At 37.8% G+C, this 23,279-nt stretch overlaps 2 protein-coding genes across 4 annotated transcripts in view; one reads left to right on the top strand and one right to left on the bottom strand.

Moving 5' to 3' along the window:
• Positions 1-23,279, top strand: part of LOC142335397 (carbohydrate sulfotransferase 3-like) — a 72,885-nt gene that overhangs the window by 15,644 nt on the left and 33,962 nt on the right. The window lies entirely within an intron of this gene.
• Positions 1-23,279, bottom strand: part of LOC142335380 (uncharacterized) — a 41,229-nt gene that overhangs the window by 9,876 nt on the left and 8,074 nt on the right. For both annotated transcript variants that reach the window (XM_075383845.1, XM_075383854.1), the window contains exons 4-12: positions 9,892-10,057; positions 9,389-9,544; positions 8,782-8,930; positions 7,993-8,335; positions 7,666-7,761; positions 4,839-5,032; positions 4,313-4,490; positions 3,789-4,065; positions 2,140-2,405 (exon numbers count right to left, since the gene is read on the bottom strand). In XM_075383845.1, coding sequence (XP_075239960.1) covers positions 2,140-2,405; positions 3,789-4,065; positions 4,313-4,490; positions 4,839-5,032; positions 7,666-7,761; positions 7,993-8,335; positions 8,782-8,930; positions 9,389-9,544; positions 9,892-10,057 — 1,825 coding nt within the window. The remainder of the gene's footprint in view (positions 1-2,139; positions 2,406-3,788; positions 4,066-4,312; positions 4,491-4,838; positions 5,033-7,665; positions 7,762-7,992; positions 8,336-8,781; positions 8,931-9,388; positions 9,545-9,891; positions 10,058-23,279) is intronic.

Here is a 23,279-nt window from a genome sequence, read left to right as displayed (position 1 = left end):
GAGGCCCCTTAAACATGCAAAAAATTTGTCCAAATTCAGAGCTCACGCGTTTAATATATAGGATTGGACTACTAATTTTTGAGGTATTGAGTTATTAGTGGATCGGAAACAGGCTAATGGCCAAGTATAACTACTAAAAATTTGTTTCGAAAGCAGTTGTCTGTGTTCAATTTCCAAGTAGGCGTGTTTTTTTCAAGTGTCAATACAGCTTAACAGTTTTACGTTAACAGTCTTACGCTGTTCATGGATACTGACGATTAATTCAACCATCCAATAATGTTTTATTGGAACACTGATGTTATAGCCAGTATTACTGGACAGTTGACATAACAGGTGCCGAATGGATTGTTGACGTAATGTTCATTATTAATAGCCATTTTAAGCAATGTGCGTAAGACTGCTGTAATAGCGGACACAAAATCACGCATGAATTTGAACTGATCGGCCATCTCCGTTGAATTCTGTAATTTGTTAATCACGTTTCAAGAGCGGTCATTAACATCCCCTCATAAAAGTTGATGAAAACATTATGTGAAACTCAAAAGGAAGCACAATCCCAGTATTTTTAATTTAGAGGCAAACGTTGATTCAGTAATTCGATTGGATTTTGAACTAAAAACGTCACAGACTAAAGTCGGGCGAACTCTTCTCAAACTACTGGTATGGGGTTAGCTTTGCTTGGTCAAGCAAAATAGTCAGCTTAACCTTAATGAAGGTAAGCTCACAGAGTGCGTAGCAAGAAAACGTAGTGAGGAAAAGTAGTAGAGGTCGGTCTAAGCCTCAGAGAACAGAGTTGGCACTGATAGCATCAATTTATTTGTCGTACAATTTTTTTCATAACAGTTACTTCTGTAGCCATCAGAAGAAGAGTTGCATTTAGTGTGCAATGTTAGCGGGTCTTTTGTCACAAGTCAACTGGTGGGAATGTTATCAGCAGTAATCGTGATATTATTAGGTGTGATCATGCTGGGTCACAACCCCTTCCTGGATCTTCTATACTGAAGATCAACGAGGAGTGCGAAGTCTTAAAAGCGGGATCACGAATAGGTAGTGTTTTTCACGGCTATTATTTGACAATACTCTTTATACTATTAAAAGCAGGATGTGAGAAGGTGGTGCAAACCAACCGAAATTCAAAACTGCCCTTCACACTATTAAACTTTGCTTACTAAGCGGCATCGGTGATCCGCACACATAGATCCTGCGAAGACTCGAAGAGAGCTACAGAGACTAAATCCCTTCTGTCTTTACCAGTTAATCTCGTTTCTCTTGACAAGAAGTCATCACTCAAGCGAGCGAAATAACATTCTAGCAGATACGCCACGGACGCTTGTGGCTTTCATGGAATTGAAACAACTAAAGACTACTAGACCACTAGACTTTTTAGGTTAGATTGGGACTGTTATTTTTATGAGACACATACGCTCTATCCGGGAAAAGCCCTAATAGAGTTTCTTTCAATATTAATATTCGAAATCAAAACTCAAGAAATAATACTCATTTCAAAATCTAATACAAAATCTAATTCGAAATCTAATTCCCAAGAATTAGGGCATATACGTTTGGCACTACTTATGCACACTATTGATTTTTAACTGGTAAATACTCATAAAACTTAAAGTTCGTTAAGTGAGTCCAGAAGTCATTTTTTGAGTGAGGCAATTGGCCTACACAGTTTTAGTCAGATTATGCAACTTTACTTAATTCGGCTTCTAAACTGAAGGTTATTCAGCTTAATGCAAATCCCAGCTAGCAGTAGATCCCAGCTCTAGTGGACTCTGTTAACCTAACGCACTATTATGTCTTAATGAGAGGTCGTTACAGGTTTATCCCATTCCTTTTGATTGTGCTCATTTGACCTTGACCGTATTCACTACATTGCTTAATTAAACCAATGAAAGAATTTAAACTCCGTTCAGTTGGAAAAATGAGTGAAGTAAGTCAGGGGTCAAGCGTGAAAGACGTGACTTCCGTAAAACGAAAAACGTGATCGAATGGTGAAATTAAAAAACCTAGTCGGAAGAATTCCTGAAATGACTTGCTCATGTATTACTGAGCGCTCTGCAAACTCTTCACAAAAATTATGCAGTAGATTTATTTTAAAGCAAAATTCCCAAAAAAAGACTTTCAATGGCAAACCTTTCTTAGCCAGACTTCTGAACACCGCTCTGTACTCAGCAATTGATCTGACCAACATAGTGTCACGAGCAGCCTCCAGTTTTTGAGGAAATTCTGGCACTTGATCGGAGTCCTCGTCCAACTGTATCTTCTTCTTGAGTTTACCAGAGCTTTCGAACGCCTTCACCAGACTTGTTACAGTCTCATTGCACGGTACTGGAATGTTGAGTCGGCGTCCTTCGCGTACCAAGAAACCGTTGAGGTAATCGATCTCAGTTTGCACTTGTCTGAAACAATTACTTAGTGCATTCTTAGGATTATCAGGACACCAGTTCTTCTTTTCTTCCATGAAGGATTAGTACACTTGAGTGAACAAACTCAAAGTATTTTTACATTGCCTAGTTTCGTGTTAGAGAATAGTGCTTTAGTTTCTACAGTTGACGTATTGAATACAGACAGCAATATTATGCTTCCCGTAGAAAGAGAGCAATTTCTTAAAATCAACCGATCAAACATCCAAAATATTGGAATAATTCTTCTGACCGACCAGACTATTAACTAATCTTATTTAAAAAAACGGTCAAGCGAAAAACTTTGCATAAATTAAAACGAGAAAATAGAACAAAATACCGTCGAAAGAATTGCTTTGGAATGACTTCGGCTTGCCTTTGTTTCTAGCTAGCTTAAGCAGAGGGAGGCTAGCCTAAAGAGGACGCGGATCAAATGGCGGGACAATGGGGCGGGGTCCAAAATCGCACTTCAAACAATGAATATATCCCTCCTCAAGCATTCTTTGGCAGCTCCGCTGAACCATTCACTTAAAGCGCTTAGAGAGTTAACTGCCTTGTCTTGTGCGTTACCAGTTTATAAGAATTTATTCGACGGAAATTCCAATCACTAAAGAATTGTCGAGCAAAAATTGTGCATAAAAAAGAAGAACATAACCGACTAACGTCGGGCGAATTGCTCTCAAACGACCGGCTGGCTTCGTCAGTAGCATAGCCACGGGGGGGGGGGGGGGTGCTGATGGGGGGCAACACTGCGGGTTGGGGGGCAACCGCGCGGTGGGGGGTGGAGGCAATAGTGGGGGTGGAGGCAATAGTGGGGGTGGGGGGTCAACAGGGGGGGGGGGGGGGGGGGTCAACCTCTAAGAACCGCCCTTCACACCATAAGTATAAGTATAAGTCTCCAAAACAGTTTGAGCTGAAACAGAGCTGAAAGGCTCTAAGAGCACTTAATTCCCGCTGGGCGCTACCTGTTAATCCCGTTTTTGAGGACGACAAGTCAAAAGCGTCAGACGAAAAATCGGTCAAGCGAAAAATCGCATAAAAAAGATCGACAGGACTAATATAATTGCTACAAACTTCGTTTGAGAACAATTAAACAGGTAGACAATTATTGCTTCCAACTTTTTTCGGGATCAAATAACAAAGTTTCCAAATGCGTCATTCAATCGGTTAATTGCATGCATAATAAACTTTCAGAAATGAACCAAATCAAATTTCATAGAAGCTGCTTTTGTATCTGATTTTTCGAATATTACTGTCGGGGCCTAAACATAACTTGTTTGCTCACGCTCGCCAAAAAAAATGATGCTTGATGGATCCAGGAGGTATTCTTGTCAGGTTTCTCTACAAAAAAAGGTACGAGATCAAAATTACGAGTAGAACCTGTTGAGATCGGAAAGCATTGATGACGTATTGAGTTTTGTCTTATTCGCCACATCAAATACCAATTTAAGCAGCTCATCAACGTCATCCATTTGAAACGAGAATCCATTCTTCGCTTTCACAACTGACAAAAACTCATTCGCGAGTCTCGTCGAAATATCTTGAATGTCTGTGCTACCAATGAGGTCTCGATTTATGATGGAATTGACAGCCAGCTTCGTCCACTGCGACTCTTTCAGTTTGGCAGGGGTCTCGGCAATAACAGTGTCGAATCCAGCTGAAACGAGACCTTTGCTAATTTTTATGATGTGCAAGAATCCTCCTACAAAATTTCGTTAACACGATAATTGCACCAAGATTTTCCTTATCCCACTTGAGAGCAATGTTGTGCTGTTCAGTTTATGTTTTACTTTTAACCGTAAAACAACATGTTTCGCTTTGCCAAAATTTACAGCAGATCTCAACAATCTAGGGCAAAGCTAGCTTACACTCAAAAGGTATCTAGGGACTGCTAATAAGCTAACCCTGGTTCAGTACTTGTGACACGATGCCAGTGGCAGACGCAGGCATAAATTTAGTTGAGCTGCTGCTCCCAATAATGATGGAGCCAGTTCCCGTGTGAAACACTGTCCCTGGACCCTCCAAAAGTGCCCCGTGTGAGATAGTGCCTTCCACTATTGTCTTATTTGTCCCTATTTCTTCCTGAAATTCAACACAATAACATTAAGCCATGGAACGCGTGCTATTTTCAAATGTAATAATTTACTGCTTCAAAACGTATTTTCTTCTATCTTAGTTCATTTTACGTCAGGGAAAAACAAAACTTTGGCGATAATGGTATTTTTTCTGACCCCCCCCCCTCCAAAGCTTAGTGTGCTGGGGGGGGGGGGGGCAAACGAAAAGATCCCGATACTGTAAACAGTTTGTTTGGTCAATGATATCCAAGAAACAAAGGGAGGAAACTGGTGTAACTTAGCATCTGAAGCGAGAGTGCGAAGCAATGATAGAAAGAATAGAGCATTTAGCCATCTAGCTTTCAGACTGACTCACTCTGATTCTCTCAGCGTGTCCCATCCCATTTTGGAGAGTGACCACGAGTGACTCTGGTCCAACAATAGTCGCAGCTGTCCTAGCCGCACTCCGAGTACTGTGGCCCTTAGTCATGATAAAAACAACGTCGGCCACAACTCCCTTCTTCTGGTCAAACAGCGTCTTGAACGGAGAGGTCACACGAAGTACACCTTCTGAAAGTTCAGGATTTGCTCATACGGCCTCAATTTTTATTTTACGGGTAAGATAAAGCATTAGCACATTATATCACTATCACTGACAGCGGGATGAGGGGTGGGATGCAACATATAGCCTAAAAATATTTATGTATATAATCCTGACTACCAAATCGCAGAAGTCCTAATATTAATTTTTTGAACATTTGTACTTCAGGTTGACAATACACAAAGAACAGAGCGACATAATAGTAACAAAATCTTTTTTCCGACACCACGTTATGAGGGAATGAAATCTATGCTACCCTGGCTTTTTTGTTCGGACATTTCTGACCCCCGAAATATTGAGAAAGGCGATTAGAATCATTCGAAAAATCATTAGAATCATTCGAATCATACGGAGGAAGGCGATTAGAATCATTCGAAAACCTTTCCAGCATAGAACAATTCTTCAAAGTTCATCTTCGAAAATGTAGTTTTATTGGAATAAATGGTTTCAAAAAATCTAGGTGATCCCTAAGAGATCAGGGAAAATCAATGAAATTGATAATTTCTGAGTTCAAAGGAAAAAAGTGAGTGAAAACGTTCAAAAGCAGTGGCAGCCTAACCGATAATGAAAGTTTCCCTTTTCAGTCTCCACTGATTAGATATTTATTAGCACTCTAATTTATAAGGTGGTTTTCACACAATTTAACGGAAAATCGAAACATAGCTGGCACATTGCCGCAAAATAGCCGCTGTTGACGCGTTTGATGCATATCGGGATTGAAACAAAAAAAAACAGGCCGACTTTTTTCAGCGTCAAAAAGCTAATCAGCTTGAACTTCGCTACTAATGCACTACGACTTAATGACCTGCCTTTAACTGTATATCCCGTTCCTTTCGGTTTTGCTCATTTGATTTTGACCGTATTCACTACATTACGTAATTCAATAAGTGAAAGAACTTAAAATCCATTTAGCTGAAACAGTGAGTGAATAAGTCAAAAGTCAAACATGAAAATCGTGACTAATGTAAAACGAAAAACGAGATCAAAAGGTAAAGCGAACGAATAAAAAAGGAGAGCGACTAAATAAGAGCCGTTGAGAGGCTGACGGCGGCTATTAAACAACATAGCCGGCAGATTGCCGGAATAGCTGCGAAAGAATAGACCTGCGTGCCATAAAATAGAGATAGAAACAGATACAGATCTAAATTGAAAAAAAAATCGACGCCGCTCAAAAAACTAGGCTAAAAAACATTCAGCGATAAATTAGTAAAGCTTGTTAAAATTCATTCCACAGAAGCCTCTTATTAGGGACCTTTACTGCACATAGGAGTTCCTTTGACCTTAAACAAATTCAAATTAAACTTAAGTTTTAAAGTGCAAAAGTCATTTTATTGAGTGAGGTAAGTCACGTATGATCAAAATCTAATCACGCAAATAACCTAAAAACTTTCGCTAAAGCGAGTGAGAAATGACGTCACGCGCGCAAATGCCGTTAGTGAGAGGAAGAATTCATTCAGAAAATTTGACTTCAGCTTTGCTGTGTGAACAAATGTATAACGAAAAAAGAGCGTCAGACGACTAAACAAAAAAACCAAGAGCACCGCAATATAGCTACGCCCAGCTTACAGCTTCGCAGCTATAATAACCAACTAACGACGGGCTAATTGCTGCCAAACGACCGGCTAGCTTCCTCAGTAGCTAGCCACGGGGGGTGCACCGGGGGCTGATGGGGGGCAACAGTGGGGTGGGGGAGGGCAACATTGGGGTGGTGGAGGGCAACATTGCGGTGGGGGAGGTGTTCTGCAACCTCTAAGAACCGCCCTCCACGCCATAAGTATAAGTCGCCAAAGCAGTTTCTGTGAACCGCATACTTGGAGATTAGTGAGCTGAAAGGCGCTAAGAGAACTTAATGCCCACTGTGCGCTACCTGTTTATCCCGTTTTTGAGGACAAAAAGTCAAATGGGTCAGACGAAAAATACGCTCAAGCGAAAAATCGCATAAAAAAAGACCGGCAGGACTAATTTAATTGCTAAAAACTTCGTTTGAGAGCTATTAATTAGAAACGCGATAGACAGATGAAACAAGGAAATTGCGCTTAGATGCATTTACTTGGACTTTATACAAATATGAAAAACCTCCAAGTTCGGTGCAAAACTTTCAAAAACTATGGCTTTAATCGTGCCTAAAATTAGTACGAATTTGAAAAGATAACAAAAATGGCAATATTTGCTAACAAGTCTAAAAGTGTTCAGTTTTTAAAAATTAATGTCAGTCTTTATATTCAATGCATACTGAAACCATCAATAGCGAAAACAATTTATAATTTAAAAAAAGACGTGCCACTCTTTGCGAATACTAAGAAACGACAGTATGAAAAAATTGGAAATTTCGATATTTCTAAATTAAGTACTATCAGCAATAAAATCACAAATTGCGCTTTCATACATGTCCAAAATTGATATCGACTAGTTGTCTCCATACAATGTTTGTTCCCTGTAAATTTTTATTGCAAGATATCCTCCTTTCCAATTCAGAGATGTCATTTTCTTTTGTTTATACAGTAGGAAATCCTTCGGGCGACAGGAATTACGCCCAAGTAACGGAAAAAACGGTAAATTGTTCGCGATAATTTTCTGAATACAAAACTGAGGAGCGACTCACCATTTGATTCTTCGTTTCTGAATGACTTCTCAGTTGTGGCTTGTACCATCTCGCCTTCAACCAGGCCATCATTCACCAAACTCTTGATCATCAAGCCTACAAAATGTAAACCAATCAAATCTGTATAAAATTAATCAGTTCAAAAGTAGAAAGTGAAGCTATTTACCATAATCTGACCAAAGGTATGTTTTCTAAATCCATAAATCAAAATTTACGTCTCTTCCTTTCGTCTGCATAAAACTAGCTTTCAAATATCACCACAAGGATCTGAATATCTTCAGTAAAGATGTTGAAATCCTTTCTGTTGAAAATCATTCCTTTTCTAACCTGACTGATTGATTGTATTGACATGCTCTTCCCACGATGAGATTAAAGTTACGTCATACCCTCCATCCTTGGCCAGCTTCCCTGCCACTAAAGAGCCCATGGCACCAGCTCCGATTACGGAAATTTTGGGTAACTTTTTCGGTTCAGATGATGACGTAATAGAAGCAGTACTGTTGCTGCTGCTTGCAGCACTGGATGTAGTGGGTGTAGACGAATCTTCGTGAGCATGCTCGTTGATATCAGTCACTTCTTCGGGTTCCTCAACCATTTGAAGGTACTTTTTGAACTGCAATTGAGATATGGCGAAGGAATTGTGTTTCATAGGGAAGGAGCCGGAGGTCACCTAGATGCAATGTAATCGATAAACAGTTCAACTACTGAAGCACAATAACCACTGCTTCGCCTGCACAGAACTACGTAATTTGAACTGTTCTCAAATCTGTAATCCGTTATTTACACAGATACCTAATGTCAATGGTCATAAGTCAAGTATTGCTACGTAAGGATAACATAAACCGACTAAGGCCAAAAGAACGACAGACGGGAGCTCGATTTATTTGCAGCCTTCTTCAGCAGAGGAGCCGAGATAGTAGCGTGCTAAGATGTCATTTGAACCTTGATTCACAGGTCCATTTTGAACTGATGTTGTTCAGCAATTGGTTTCGGTAACAGTACAATCTTGAACGGTCCCGTATACGATAGGAATATATTGCTTTTTTATCTATTTTTATTGCTTCTAAATCATAACTTTCCATCGATTTAAATGCTAAGTTTATCATCGAAACTTACTTCATCCCGATAAGACTCCACAGCTGCTTCTAGTTGTCTGCCCACCAGAGCATACCTCTTTGAGAATTTGGGAACAAAACGATGAAACATGCCGGCAATGTCATGGAACACTTGCACTTGACCAGAACATCCAGGCCCAGCACCAATTCCTAGAACAGAACCAAAACTGATCCCAATGGTTGTTCATATAAGTGTCAAAAACCAGAAATCCATATACTGAACAGAAGAATTCCTAAAACCTTTACCACTCCTATTATTGAACAAAGTTATGGAAATTCTCAACATGTTTAAATATTACGTATTACGTTCTACATCACCTTCCGCATTAGAACCGGCCTATTTATTTGGTTTCGGTCGCACATTTAGTTTACAGCCCCTCACTTCAAAATGTTTTTGTTTGTCTGTACAGCAAGCGCTTTTAGGTAATTAAACAGCACTCTCGTGTGGAGTTGTATAAAAACAACAGAAATATAATTATGAATCGCGATTATTGTCCTCCTTAAGGGCGTAAAATGAGCCCATTTCAAATCTACTTTCATATGCTCATCGAAATCGCAACGGAAACAGAATTGATCAAAAAGAACGGGACCTCCTATCCCATACTAACCAATGGTAGGCACATCAATGTGTTGTGTGATATGGGTTGCCACTTTATGAGGTATGGCCTCCAGTACAACTGAGAAGCATCCGAGGTCAGACAGGTGAGAAGCATTGTCGAATATTTCCACCGCGTCTTCTGCTGTGTTACCTTGCAACTTCATGCCTGCAAACACGCACAACAATTTTACTCTCATAAATCAGCCATTTCAATTACGCAATAAGAAATACTATCAAATAAACTTATCTCTATTCACAAACTTATCTGACAGAATAGAGCGTAAAAACTATTCGAGATACATTTTTAAGCCTCATTGGATTCCACTCAATGCAACAGCACCGGAGCCCGCCAAGATGTCATTTATTTTATGATTTTCAAAATACAACTTCGTACAGCGCCATCCGATTGTGTACTGTTACAACTACAAACAAGAAAAATCGATATTTTTAGCAATCCAAGCTAAGGTAAACATGTTTTGCTTTAAAAATGATGTGAAAGAAATTTGATCTGACCTCCCATAGATGCGGCAGTTTGTGGAGTGAGTCCCACATGTCCCATGACAGGGATGCCAGCCCTGAGAACTGCTCTCACCATAGGCTCAATTCTCCTTCCACCCTCCATCTTTACAGCATCCACCAGTCCCTCAGATACAAGACGTGCCGAGTTCTTCACTGCGTCCTAAAAACCAACACTGTAGTCTGCTTATTTGTCTTTTTGACAGCTGCAACTAATCAATAAGTTACCAATGGGTGAGAGTGACAGAATTAAAACAATTTAAATTGAAACAGCCAAAAATTACCCGAAAGTTATCGAAAGTCAAGCTCGTGAAATTCCCATTCAAAATATCAGAACATAACCGACTAACGTAACATAATGCGAGTTTCTCTAAAAACCGGCATCTAGCATTTTTTTGGTGAGGGGTCGTTCATGCGGGATTAGGGATAGTATGAGATGGGGCGGACCCGGGAGGGGCATCATTTTGTGTCCTCTTAACTTTTGGACAATCTCGCTGATTGTCCCGCTTGGTTTGGTTCGTTAAATGAGTTAAACATAAACCGACTGACGTCGACAAATTGCTCTCGAGCGACAGGCAGGGCAATTTAATTCAGGGGCTGTAGCATAGATAAATTTTTCTTCATGGGCAAAAACACCGACCAGGGAGGGATTCCAACCCCCGATCTCCAGAGGCCTTGACAAAAGCATGAATCACTGTTACCAGACCCTTGTGGTTTCCGACGCTACAGTCCTTTTAGAGCAATTGAGATCACTCAAAAAGGAAGAAGCGTGAAAAAGTCACTTCTGAAGTCAAAGAATGTTCTAGAACAAAAAACAATTAAACATTTCATGCGTGCATTTGTAACCAAATCGAGAAATATATTCTTGTTCTCAGTAGCTTCGTTGAATTGAACACTTAGAGACTAGTAGAGATCTAGAAAGTTACTCAGCGACTTGATGCCCTCCGAGATTGAACTGTTCATCCCGTTTTTGGGGACGAAAAGTCAACAGCCGTAGACGAAAAATTGATCAATCGAATAAAAAAGACCACATGACTATAATTGCTCCAAACTTTGCTTGAGAGTAATTAAAAACACAAGTCTCATGATCACGCGTCCTGTTATCTGAAGCACAGATGCAAATAAACATACAACTACTTCATTAACATCAGGAACCAGCAAAATTCCAGGTGGTAAAGAAAGAATCATTGTTTCATCCAAAAAAACTTGAGAAATAAACAATAAACCTAATAAGAAAACAAAAGAAATGTAAGAAAATCATCTATTGAAACAAATCAATTTAGTCGATAGAACGTCCACCACCAGCCAAATTTACACGCTTTCTTGAACAACGCAAAAAATAACAGCAGAAAAACCAATCAGAGCTCACAAGAAGTAACTGCTCTTCGGCATACAATTTATTAAAAAAATCGACTAACATCGGGCGAATTGCGATCAAGCGACTTGAAAAGGTTTGGATATGTGAGTCCCTAGCTTAAGGGATTATCCACACTGAATGAGATGGCGGGGAGAAAGAAACCAGGGCGGAGGGATATAAGGAGATGTAAGCCTGCCACAAAAACGCCCTTTATACCATAATTTACGCCTACATAAGTTCGGCAGGGGGATGGTGGTTGAGGGAACCCTTCACACCGGAATTTAAGGCTACTCAGCAAATTCGGAGAATGATCATACTAATATGCTCGGCGACCTAATATCCTTGGGCTTTGCCTATTTATCTCGTTTCTCACGACAAAAATCAGCTGAATCAGCACTCTACCCCGTTCAATATCGGCAAACATTTTTCACATTTCCTCATGGCAGCAATGTTTTCATGAAACCTCCAATATTTTTCATAACCAACTAAATTGGGTCGAATTGCTCACTACCGACGAGGGTCAATTGCGAAAGTCTTTAGCCGAGCAGGAGATATAATTTCACTTAGCTGTAAACTGCCGCGAATTGAGTTGGCGGCTTAAATTCTGAATGAGAAGGCAAGAACCAAGAACCGAGCGTAAAAATTAATTGACAAGTAAAAATGGTGGGAAGAAAACCGATCAAGCTAAAAATTGCGTAAAAAAGAATAAAAGGACCCAAATAATTGCTGCAAACTTTCTGTCGGCGCAATAAATAATTGTTGAAATTGAGACAGCGTATTAGATTTTCGAAGACCAAAATTATCCCTAAGCAATTGAAATTCAATCTATTACCTGATAAAACGGATTTGTGAAGGCACACAAACAGAATGAAATAAACATAGCCGGCAGATTGCCGGAATAGCTCCGAAAGAAGACTTGCCTGCCGTATAATAGAGATAGAAACAGATCTAAATTGAAAAAAATTAACGCCTCTCAAAAAGCTAGGTAACAAACATTCAGCGATAAATCAATAAAGCGTGTTAATATTAATTCCGAAGAAGCCTTTTATTAGAGACCCTTACTGCACATATAGGTTCCTTTGACCTTAAACTAATTCAAATTAAACGTAAGTTTTAAAGGGCAGAAGTCATTTTATTGAGTGAGGGAAGTCACGTATGATCAAAATCTAATCACGCAAATGATCTTCAAACTTTTGGTAAAGAGAGAATGAGAAATGACGTCACGCGCGCAAACGCCGTTACTGAGAGGAAGAAGACGTTTTCAGCTTTGCTGTGTGAATAAATGTAAAACGAAAAAGAGCGTCAGACGACGAAACAAAAACATAGAATGTTCATTGATTAAACAGAAAAACTAGACCTAGAATGGACTAGGAGTGAATTGAGGAAACCATTTAGAAAAAATCAGATAAAAAATAAGAAAAAACAGAAAATCAATGTCAAAATGCCGCAAAAAACCACTAGCGAAAAATGAAAAATTAATTCAAACAAAAAACTAGGTCTAGAATGAGCTGGAAAACCATTTAGAAAAAAACCGATCCAAAAAATCAAAAAAACAGTAAAAATCAGAGTGAAATTGCCGCATGTGAACAAAAAACCACTACCGAGAAACCGAATTTTTGTTCAAACACCGTTTTCTTACTCTAATTTAAAATTAGAGCAAAAAAAATTCACGCCGCAAAGCCACCCGCTTTTTCGCTCCATTTCCTGTTTCGGCGTGACCAAAATCACTACTCCAATTTGACTTCAAAAATCATGAAAATGTGTGAACAGATCTTAAAAAAAAGACAGCGCCCCAATACAATTCAAATTCTTTGAATTGTAAAAACCAACAGCACCTCAATATAGCTCCACTCAGCTTACAGCTTCGCAGCTATAAAAACATAACCGACTATAGTCGGACGAAATGCTCTCTAACGACCGGCGAGCGGTTGGCTTCGTCAGTAGCTAGCCACGGTTTAGTGAGGCTAGCTTTAGGTTAATTTAAGGGGCGTAAGTTGAGCGCAGCGGGGGAGCAACGTGGTGAGGGTGCAAAAGTGGATTGGGTGACTAATGTGGGGGTGATGGTTGGGTGGGGGTGTGTGATTAAATTCTAAAAACCGCCCTTCACACAATAAGTATAAGTCTCCAAAACAATTTCTGTTTATCGCATACTTGAAGACTAGTCGGATAAACGGCTCTAAGAGAATTTAATTCAAATTGCGCGCTACCTCTATCCCATTTCTGAAGACAAAGGTCAAATGGGTCAGATGAAAAATCGGCCAGGTGAAAAAATTCATAAAAGGGACAAACAGGATTACTATATTTGCTATAAATTGCTTTCGAAAGGAATTAACAGGGATTTCCAAAAAAGTGCCTGTCGAATCAATTATGATAAAAACATTTCTACTATAACTCATTGTTAATGAGGATCAGAGATGATGACATTACGCCACATAACAGCAGCTGAAGTGCGGCATCAACGAAGAGAGAGAGATAGTGTGAGTGTGAGATAGAGAGATAAAACGTGAAAGGGAAGGTAAGAAACCCTAACCGACAGAGAGAGAAAGTGAGATAGGCATATTTTCCATGATGGGATTCGAATCTGCAACTTCTAGTTTTCTAGCCTTCTTAGTAAATAAATCATATAGAAAATTTGAAAAGGCAAAATTAAAAAAAGGAAGTTTTCAACTTCGCAGTAAAAAAGTTCAAAACCATTTTCTGTCTCGGAAGTTCTGTCAAGTAACCCATCTCTAAGACTGAAAAAGTTTCGTTGGCCAGTAATGGTCGTTAAACTCAGAAAAGGACGAAAAATAATTAAAAATTTTGGAAACAATTGCAAATGTTAACAAAACTTTGCCAAACTTCAAGATATTAATATTTAAGAATCATTTCATGGTCTCAAGAGACTATACAGTATCCCTTCTCAAGCCTGAAAAAGTTTCACTGGCTCATAAAGATCCATACACTTGGAACAAAAATTTTCCGGAAATTTGAAATTTTATCCAAAAATTACAAAAATTGGAGTCATAAAAAATATTGATCACCATTATATCAACTCTAGAAACTATGCAGTAGCTTATTTTCAAACCCTGGAGGTCCCAGGGTCCCTGGTGACGAAAAAATTCAAAAATATGAAAAAATTGCAACTATTTCAAAAAATTGTTTAAATTCGCAATATTAAAATCTTGAAAAACATTCCATTACAACTATAAACTACGCAGTAAAATATTGTCAAACCTTAGAGGAACTTCCGTTGCTCTTGAGGCTACAGACATTTAAAAAATGACAAAAAATTTCAAAAATATTGCAAAGTTTAAGAAATTTTTTAAAAACTTGTGATACTAAAAAGTTGGAAAATAATCCATGACCAACAAAAACTTTCCAGTAACTTATTATCAAACACTAACGGAGGTTTTCTGATCCTTGAGGCTCAAAAAACCTGAATAATGACTTTAAACGTCAAATAAAAAAATAGGCAAAATTGTCAAAAAATGCTAAAATTTGTGATTTTAAAATCTCGCCAGATATTCCATTACATCTAGAAGCCATACAGTATCCAATTTTCAAACCCTATTTTCAAAATTGAAAAAAGCAAGTTATGAAAAAAAATTGCAAAAATTTCTGTCATTAAAAAGTTGAAAAACTACTCCAAGGCCAAAAAAAATTTGTCAGTAACGTATTATCAAACCTTTTATATGTTTTCTGGCCCCGGGGTCTGGAAAGAACTGAATAAGGAAAAATAAATGTCAAAAAAATTCACGTCTAGTGAAAAACAGCTAAAATTCGTGATGTCAAAATGTTGAAACCATTCCATTACCGAAACTGTGCAGTAACCTATTATAAAAGCCAAAAGGAGTTTCCTGGACACCTATGGCTGAAAGAACTCAAAAAATGGCAAACATTTTCAAAAAGCTTGAAAAAAATTGTTAAAATTAGTATAAAATTGCGTGTTTTCAGCGATAGGTTGTTCATCAGTAGCCACGGGGGGCAACAACGCGTGCGGTGGGGGAAATAGTGGGGGGAGGGGTCAACAGTGGAGGGGTCTTCAACCTCTAAGAACCGCCCTTCACACCATAAGTATAGGTCACCAAAAGTTTGAGCTGAAAGAGCTGAAAGGCTCTAAGAGCACCTAATGCCCGCTGGGCGCTACCCGTTTATGCCGTTTTTGAGGACGAAAAGACAAAAGAGTCAGGCGAAACATCGGTCAAGCGAAAAATCGCATAAAAAAGACCGACAGGACTAATTTACTTGCTATGAACTTCGTTTGAGAGCAATTAAACATTGTAGTGCAATCGTTAACTTATATGATTTTCAAAAGATTGTAACAGAAATTGCACACAATAGGTAGTGACGAAGAATATGCGCAAAAAATAATACTTAGAGGAACCAGAAAACTGACGAAAGAGAAAATAAAATATTGATATGCACTAGACCGACTATATGTTTCATACGTAACCTTCACGCAATTTAAATCTACAAAAACTTGGATTATAATAAGTGCACTATGACGTTCTTTTATAATCTGTATCCAGAAATAAGCTGCAGTACGTTTTTTTTTCACGATAAAGAAGTAGTAAGTCACACAAATGATTTTCAATTATTCGAGAAAAATTAGGTTGTTGAGCGGTAGTCACTTAAAATTTCAGTTTCGAAGTCACCAAAAAATTTTCAGAATAGCAGCTGGCAGATTGCCCGAAGATAGCTTCATAGACTTCAAGTCTCATAAAACAAATGAAGACATAGGTTTTTTAAAAAGCTATTGTACAAATGATTGCGATTTCTGTAATTGAATTAAACCTAGCTTTTAAGTAAAGCTGCCTTAACTTCAATTAGATCAAAATATTCGCAATTGCTCTAATTAAAGTTAGCAAAAATCATTATGAGAGATGAAAAGCCATTTGAGAGTAAGGTAAGTCGCGTGTGATAAAAAAAATATTAATGTGAATGAACAAAAACGATCAATTCAACAAAATGTAAAATTTACTTCCGGCACGCAATTCAGTGAAAAATGGCACGAATGAACAAAAGCCGATTTGAAGTGAGCGTCACCTCATATGGTCCACCTCATATGGTCAATCTTGCCAACGAATGTTCTAGAAGAAAAGCGCAAAATGGTCAAACGAAAAATTTGCAGAAGAAAAGACCAACACGTTTACAATAATTGTTATGAACTTCGTTCAAGAGCAATTAAAAACATAGCCAGAATACTCCGGAAACAAGCCTAAGTTTTGTCCTACCTCAAAAACCTTAATTCACTGCCTTAAAAACTTACGCCAACCTGTGAATTCCGACAAACAGAAAATATACATAGACCGAATCTGAAATACATTTTCTACCTTTTAAACATAATAATAATAGTAATAATTTGTTCCTGCGTTATCGCAGCGGAACAGCATTAGGCCTACAGTAGCCTGTTCTCAGCTGCCCTTTTTCTTATTATTCCCCACATTTCAGACTGTTCTGTTTATGAGCAGCATTGCTCTTTTTTGATGACTATGGCCACTTTTTTTTTGCGTCTGAAACTTTGACATGGTACCATCATTGCAGCCAACATTGGTTAGGCTATGGTGAACCTGAAGCTATGGTTAAGTAAGAGCTCATCCTCACACAGACAGCTTCACGGAGGCAGGGGATTGATCTCTCAATCATTGGCGTGTGAATCACACACACCTTACCTCTCGGCTATCACGCCATTGACACTGTCCTCAATTAAATTAGATATTGTCATTTTTCTCAGTGATGTAAGTCCAAAACAACTGACAGAAAAGCAGCACTGACCTTGGTTCGTAAAATACAGAAGGCCAATAATAGCAGCGCTCACCTATCGCAGCTATTAAAAACTGACATTAGTAAAGAAAACGAGACGAGGAGGACAATGAAAACGCAGAAGAATTTAAAATCTAAATTAAAAAAACTGTGGTTCAGCAACAACCGCTCTGCTCGTTCCATGTTTTCTGAAGGTTGACAATGTCGATCAAAAATTGTAATTATCTCGGCCATTAAACATTGAATTTAATCGGACTTGAAAATTATTCAGATGAAGAATTTGGATTTCAGTACTGAAACCAATAAGCCTTTGTTTGGCGGAAACTTTGAAAAGCCTAATAAAACAGTTGTGTAGGGGCTTTTCAAACTAATCTCGATCTTTTCGATTTTAATCCTTCATCATAATCGGTATCAACGGATTGGGTCATTCCTTGGGAAAATTATTGGTCTCTGTGTGAGTCCGAAATCACACGTTACATATCCAACAAGCATAGGACAAATTGCCCTCGCGCGGGGAGCAATTCTTTATATCACGTATCGCTCAGTAAGTTATGATTGAAAAAAAATGCTTTAAATGTTAGCATTAAAACAATCAGCTGGATACTGGAAACGACTACAGGAATCTTGCAGAATGAATAATAGAATCAACAAATACCAAAACGTAACCGACTTACGCCGGGAGAATTTCTCTCAAACGACCGGCGAGCGGTTGGTTTCGGTAGCAGCTAGCTGGGGTTTAAAGAGGGTGAGAGGAGTGTGTGTTTGTGTGTGTGTGGGGCGGGGGGGGGGTCAAGCGATGGAGGGTAGGGTGGGGAGGGCTGGACGAGAAGGGGGCCTAGTCACAAGTTGGAGGAGAGTGACGAGAGTGTGACAGGTGCGGGGGGGGGGGCACAGTTAATTTTTACAAGCTTCTAACCAAGTGCTAGGTGCAGTCTCACATGTGCGGAATCAAACCAGAGTTGATTATCGCACACCTAGCATATTAATACTGTCAAATATCTACATTTCTTACTATAGCTAAATTTTGAAATCAAGTCAACTTTCGGAGCTCAAGGACAGTCTCGAAAAAATTGAAGTAGTTCCTGGAAAATAACCTTTTCAGCAAAACAAAAGATGTCTTTCCTTTTAGATTGTCCTCAGAAACGAATGGTTTCTAAAAAGAGTGAAGAAATAAAGTCAACGGTGGTCCTAATTTTATGAGCGAAAGCGAATTACGGACAAACATAAGGACATTTTCATGGAACTTCTGCATGTAACAGCAATCACATAACAAAACAGAATGAGCTGTTCCACCTTCACCCCATGAATATCCACTGTGTCTATGGAGCACAAAATGCAAGCTCGATTTTAAATACTGCCAACTTCAAAAGACGATCTTTTCAGACGAACTTAACAGGCAGATTTACGAAAACTGAAGTATTTATTCTCGTTTGCTGTTCAGCTTCTCAAAATTCTGAAAAGAACAAATTAGATCACACAAGACTCTTGAAGCAAAGGGACAGAAAGTGTATTGACAAGTCAAATTGGTTGGACGCAAACTAGCATAAAAAGAGCAGCAGCGTTAAGACAATTGCTGCAACCTTGGTTTGAGAGCAATTGATAACAGTTCAAAATAGCAAACGCTTTCTAAATATGACTTTCAATTGACCGAATGATTTCTCGAAACACCAAAACCAAACATAGCCGACAAAAAAGCCGCCGTTGACGCACATCGGGATTGATACAGAAAAAGAAGGGATAGAAATTGATATAATTTTTTCTTAAGTTTCAAAAAGTGTTCTAATTCGGTGTGCAGTTTCCATTATATTCTAAAACAACCTAATTCAGCTTCTAAACTGAAAGCGATTAAACTTAATACGAATGTCAGCTACGAATCGCTCCAGTGGACTTTGATAATCCAGTGCACAATGATTTAATGGGTTTTATCGGTTTATCCTGTTTCTCTTGATTTGCTCTTTTGACTTTGACCGTATTCACTACATTGCGTAAATCAATGCCTGAAAGAATTTAAAATCCATTCAGTTGAAACATTAAGTGAGGTAACTCACGATCCAACCGTAAAAATCGTGACTCATGTAAAACGTTATCAAAAGGTAACGCGAATAAAAAACATAATTCAATAAATTTTTATCGACCAAACTAAAAAATAGAGCTAGAATGGACTAAGAATGGAGTAAGAAAACAGTTAAGAAAACAGATCAAAAACTCGAAAAACGGTAAATATCAATGTCACAATGCGACAGGTGAACAAAAATTCACTAGCAACAAATCGAATTTAGGTTCAAACACCGTATTCTTTTAAACTCTACTTTGAAACCACTCGCTTTTTCGCTCCACTTGTTTCGACGTGACCAAAATCATCAGTTTGACTTCAAAAATCATCAAAAAGTGTGAACAGATCTTAAAAAACATAACCGGATGAACTCCGAAAACGACTCGAACTCGAAAATTGACTATCCTCACTGCCTTATTGAACAATTTAAATAATTAAAATTTTTCAACCAAAAGAAAAAAATAACATGAAATCAAACTGACAAAAATTAATATAGCGTCTGATAAAAATTTACTTTTAGCAGCCAATTCAAAAACTTATTGGCTAAAATTAGTAAGAGCTTGTAATAGAAGCAATTTGCATCAAAATATAACCATTTGAGAGACAATCTAAAAAATCGGATCATCAAAAGAAAACAGAGGAAAAGGAAAGGAATCGAAACAAATTCTCTGTGAAATAATCTACAAAACACCAAACTGCAAATTCTCAAAGTATAACATTTTCAATTTCATCTTTTGGTAGAGCAATCACCCACCCAACATTTGTCGGAGAAACATTAAACAACAACAAAAATATGCAAAGAACAAAAAACCTGAAAAATATTTTAATTTTAGTGAAAACTGCCATGCCTACCTTTCACGTGTCATACCAGCAGCAACTCCTATAGAATAGCCCCGAAACAAAAATTGATCAAAAAACACTACCTCGAGAAGCACGTAATTGGAAGAAATAGACAAAAAAACTCGAACAACAGACAAAATTGATAACAATGTGTTCAAATGTACTCAATTTTCTGCAAAAATATTAACTCAAATAAAATTTAATCAAAGATCACTTAAACTGCTAGAACAAATAATTTCATTCACAGAACTTCCGAAATACTATAAAAACTGAATAAGAACACAGAAACTGCTTAAAACTTAGAACAACGCAAAATGGTAAAAATAGATGAAAATTGAATCTAAAAACATAATATTTGCTTAAGATTGTCAGAAAAGCTTACAAACACACTACAACTGGATAGATAATTGATAGAAACAACTTTCAATGAAAAAAACTTGAGTTAATAAAAAAAAACATCTTCAAAGAAGCCGCACGACATCAAAAAATATATCTAGCTTAGCGCCAATTTTTACACACCTATTTCTTTCACTCACTCTCAAAACACAACATAAACAGAAAGCCACTCACTTCTCTCTGCACTTCAATTCGTTCAGTCGTCTGACCAAAACACATAATTTCTACGTGCGGCAATAATTTTTACATCTTGTTTTAAATACACTCCAAAAAATTATCAAATAAAAAAGACGCTCCACCAATACTCTTCGAGTCCTAAAAAGACAGCGCCCCACAAAAATCGATTCAAATTTTCTGAATTTTATAAAAGGAGAGCGCCTAAATAACAGCCGTTGATAGGCTAACTGCGTCTAATAAAATTTTTTACATTCGAGATTATTTACTATTTCAATCAAATTCCTCATTCGGCTCGATCAAATTTATATGTTTTCAGCTCCATTTGAAAGATTTGAACAAACGAAATTAAAAAGCTCTAAAGCCACACTTACCTTCTAGAAATTTTTTATCAAACTCCAATAATCTATATCATTGATGCGTCGAAATACAATTTACTAAACTTCGAATTAAAAATATTAACTAATCTTAATGTGCAATCGCATTTCTGTGCATATCCTTTTGCCCGATGTTCACAATAGAATTAAAAACGCTTCTAAAATCTATTCTTTAAAGGTTGTAAATGAAAATTATGAGAACTGTTGCTGCATGAGATTTAGTAAACTTTTTGGGTTCTACTTCGTTTCAACCCACTTTAATTAATCCCCTATAATTGAACACCGTATACAGTCACTCCTGAGTCATTTAACCCCGATATCAGTCTGACACTGAAACCTATCTTTTCCGTCGTCCAAATGAACAATTAGCAAAGCTAAGGTTCAAGGGACACTCAAAACTACAACCTCACGAGTGCAGCCCTATACAGATTGCGTTTTTTGAAACAAAATAACGACGGGACTATTTATTAGACTTACACCACTGATCTAGAAAAAAACAACGTGTTACATTCTTTTGTTTCACTCTGATCTTAATTGAAAAGTTAAAGAGCTGTCTTAGTCTAGAAGACGAGCAAGCTGGTAATATTCAAATGAAAAAATCAAAACTAAATCGAAGCGTGCGTTTGAACGCAAATTCAATGAAAAAAAAACTGACTAACTTAGCAGCAGATTAACTGTGCAATTTCTATATCTAAATGTTGCAAAATTGTTCCGAATTAGGGGTTCCATAATTGGGTTAATGGCCTGGATAAAACTATCTAACAAGTCACGATATGAGGCTTCGAGGTAACTCCGTGAGAGCGCCAACATAAAAAAATTAAGATGGATATCGAAACAGCACAAAAAACAAATTCAAAGTATGATAAATGGTCAATAGCTGAGGAGCTGAATATCAGTTTTGTCCATTTAAAACTCCATTAAGTTCTGATTCCTTCCTTTATAGCTTTGATACCTTTTCTTGGTGCACGCTCGTCCAGCTGGGGCATTGAAGAAACTTTGCTTTTGTACCGCATTCTTTTTGCGAAGTAATCAAAAGTTCGCAAAATCAAAGGTGAGATTAACTGAACAAGGCCTGTCTTCTACAGCGCTCACCAGGAGCATTGGTTGGTCTTGCATTTCCCTCATTGGCTGCCTCTCCCAGATTTTTTGGGACATTTGGAAGATATCTGATTCAAGATATTAATCGGGGGAATATGCGAGGACGGTTCAACAGCGAACACACAGCGGATTTATTTAATTTGATTGATAATAAAAACAAAAGTGGCCTATTTTAAAGCCATCTACATTTTCTTGATCTAAATCTCCTAATTTCAGAACAAAATTTTGGATTAGTGCGAAATAGCAGACAGATATTGATTCTGCATGGCATTTTCAAAAGGAATTACAAGGACCAAGTTCAAAATCTAGCAAAACATCATATATAATCTAGAGCAATAGTTGGTACGACATCAAATAATTGCCTGTACTTTTTTCTGTTTAGTTCGAAAGGAGAGCATACAAACAATCAGGAGCAATACAATATATATGTAAGGGTGACAATGTTTTAGTTTTTTGGCGATAACTGGAAAGTTCCGTCCATAAGCAAACATACCCGGCAGATTGCGGGAAAATGGCCGCCGTTGATTGCCATAACCAACATTGGGATTGAAAGAAGAGAAAATAGTGAAAAAAGAATTTTTGTAAAAACAATTTTAAAGTGCGAACTACTTTGATGTCATTTTGGAGCTGAACATACTCCTGTTTCGTAGTGAGACCACACAGAGGCTAGTATCAATACTAATAAGCATTAGAGATGGTAACTAAGAACAAAGTTCGAGTAACGGGCATATAAAATTGGGCTTTATGGGTTTATCCAGCTTCTATTTCTGATTTCGTTTTTTGATACTGACTCTGTTCATTTTGAATTGCTTTGCTGAGCAACTGCTGTCTAAAAACACTTTCAGCAGAATGAGAGAAGAGTGAAACTATCCTAGAGAACATTTCACACAAAAAGTTGAACAAGCTGTGAACAAAGGTAAAACGAAAAACTTTTATTCGACGGAGTAAAATAAAACATAGCAGGACAAGTCCTGACGCACAATTCAAAGAATTTTCATTGACTAAACAAAAACTATATCCAAAACAGACTATGAGTGAATTGGGAAAACCGATTCCAAATCAAATCAGATTAAAAAAATTTTAAAAAAACTGAAAAACAATGTAAAAATGCGGCATGTGAACAAAAAACACTAGCGAGAAAGAGGCCCAGTTTGTTGGTTCAAACAACAACAAGGCCTAGTTTGTTGGTTCAAACAACAAACTAGGCCTAGAATGAACTATGAATGGATTGTGAAAACCATTTAGAAAATCATCCGATCCAAAAAAATAAAAGAAAAACAGTAAAAAACAGTGAAATTGCCGCATGTGAACAAAAAAACCACTACCGAGAAAGCAAATTTCTGTT

This window comes from Convolutriloba macropyga, chromosome 1 (assembly GCF_964194025.1).
Source record: "Convolutriloba macropyga chromosome 1, txConMacr16.3, whole genome shotgun sequence".
Lineage (NCBI taxonomy): Eukaryota > Metazoa > Xenacoelomorpha > Acoela > Convolutidae > Convolutriloba > Convolutriloba macropyga.
This window is presented reverse-complemented; position numbering and strand designations above follow the sequence as displayed.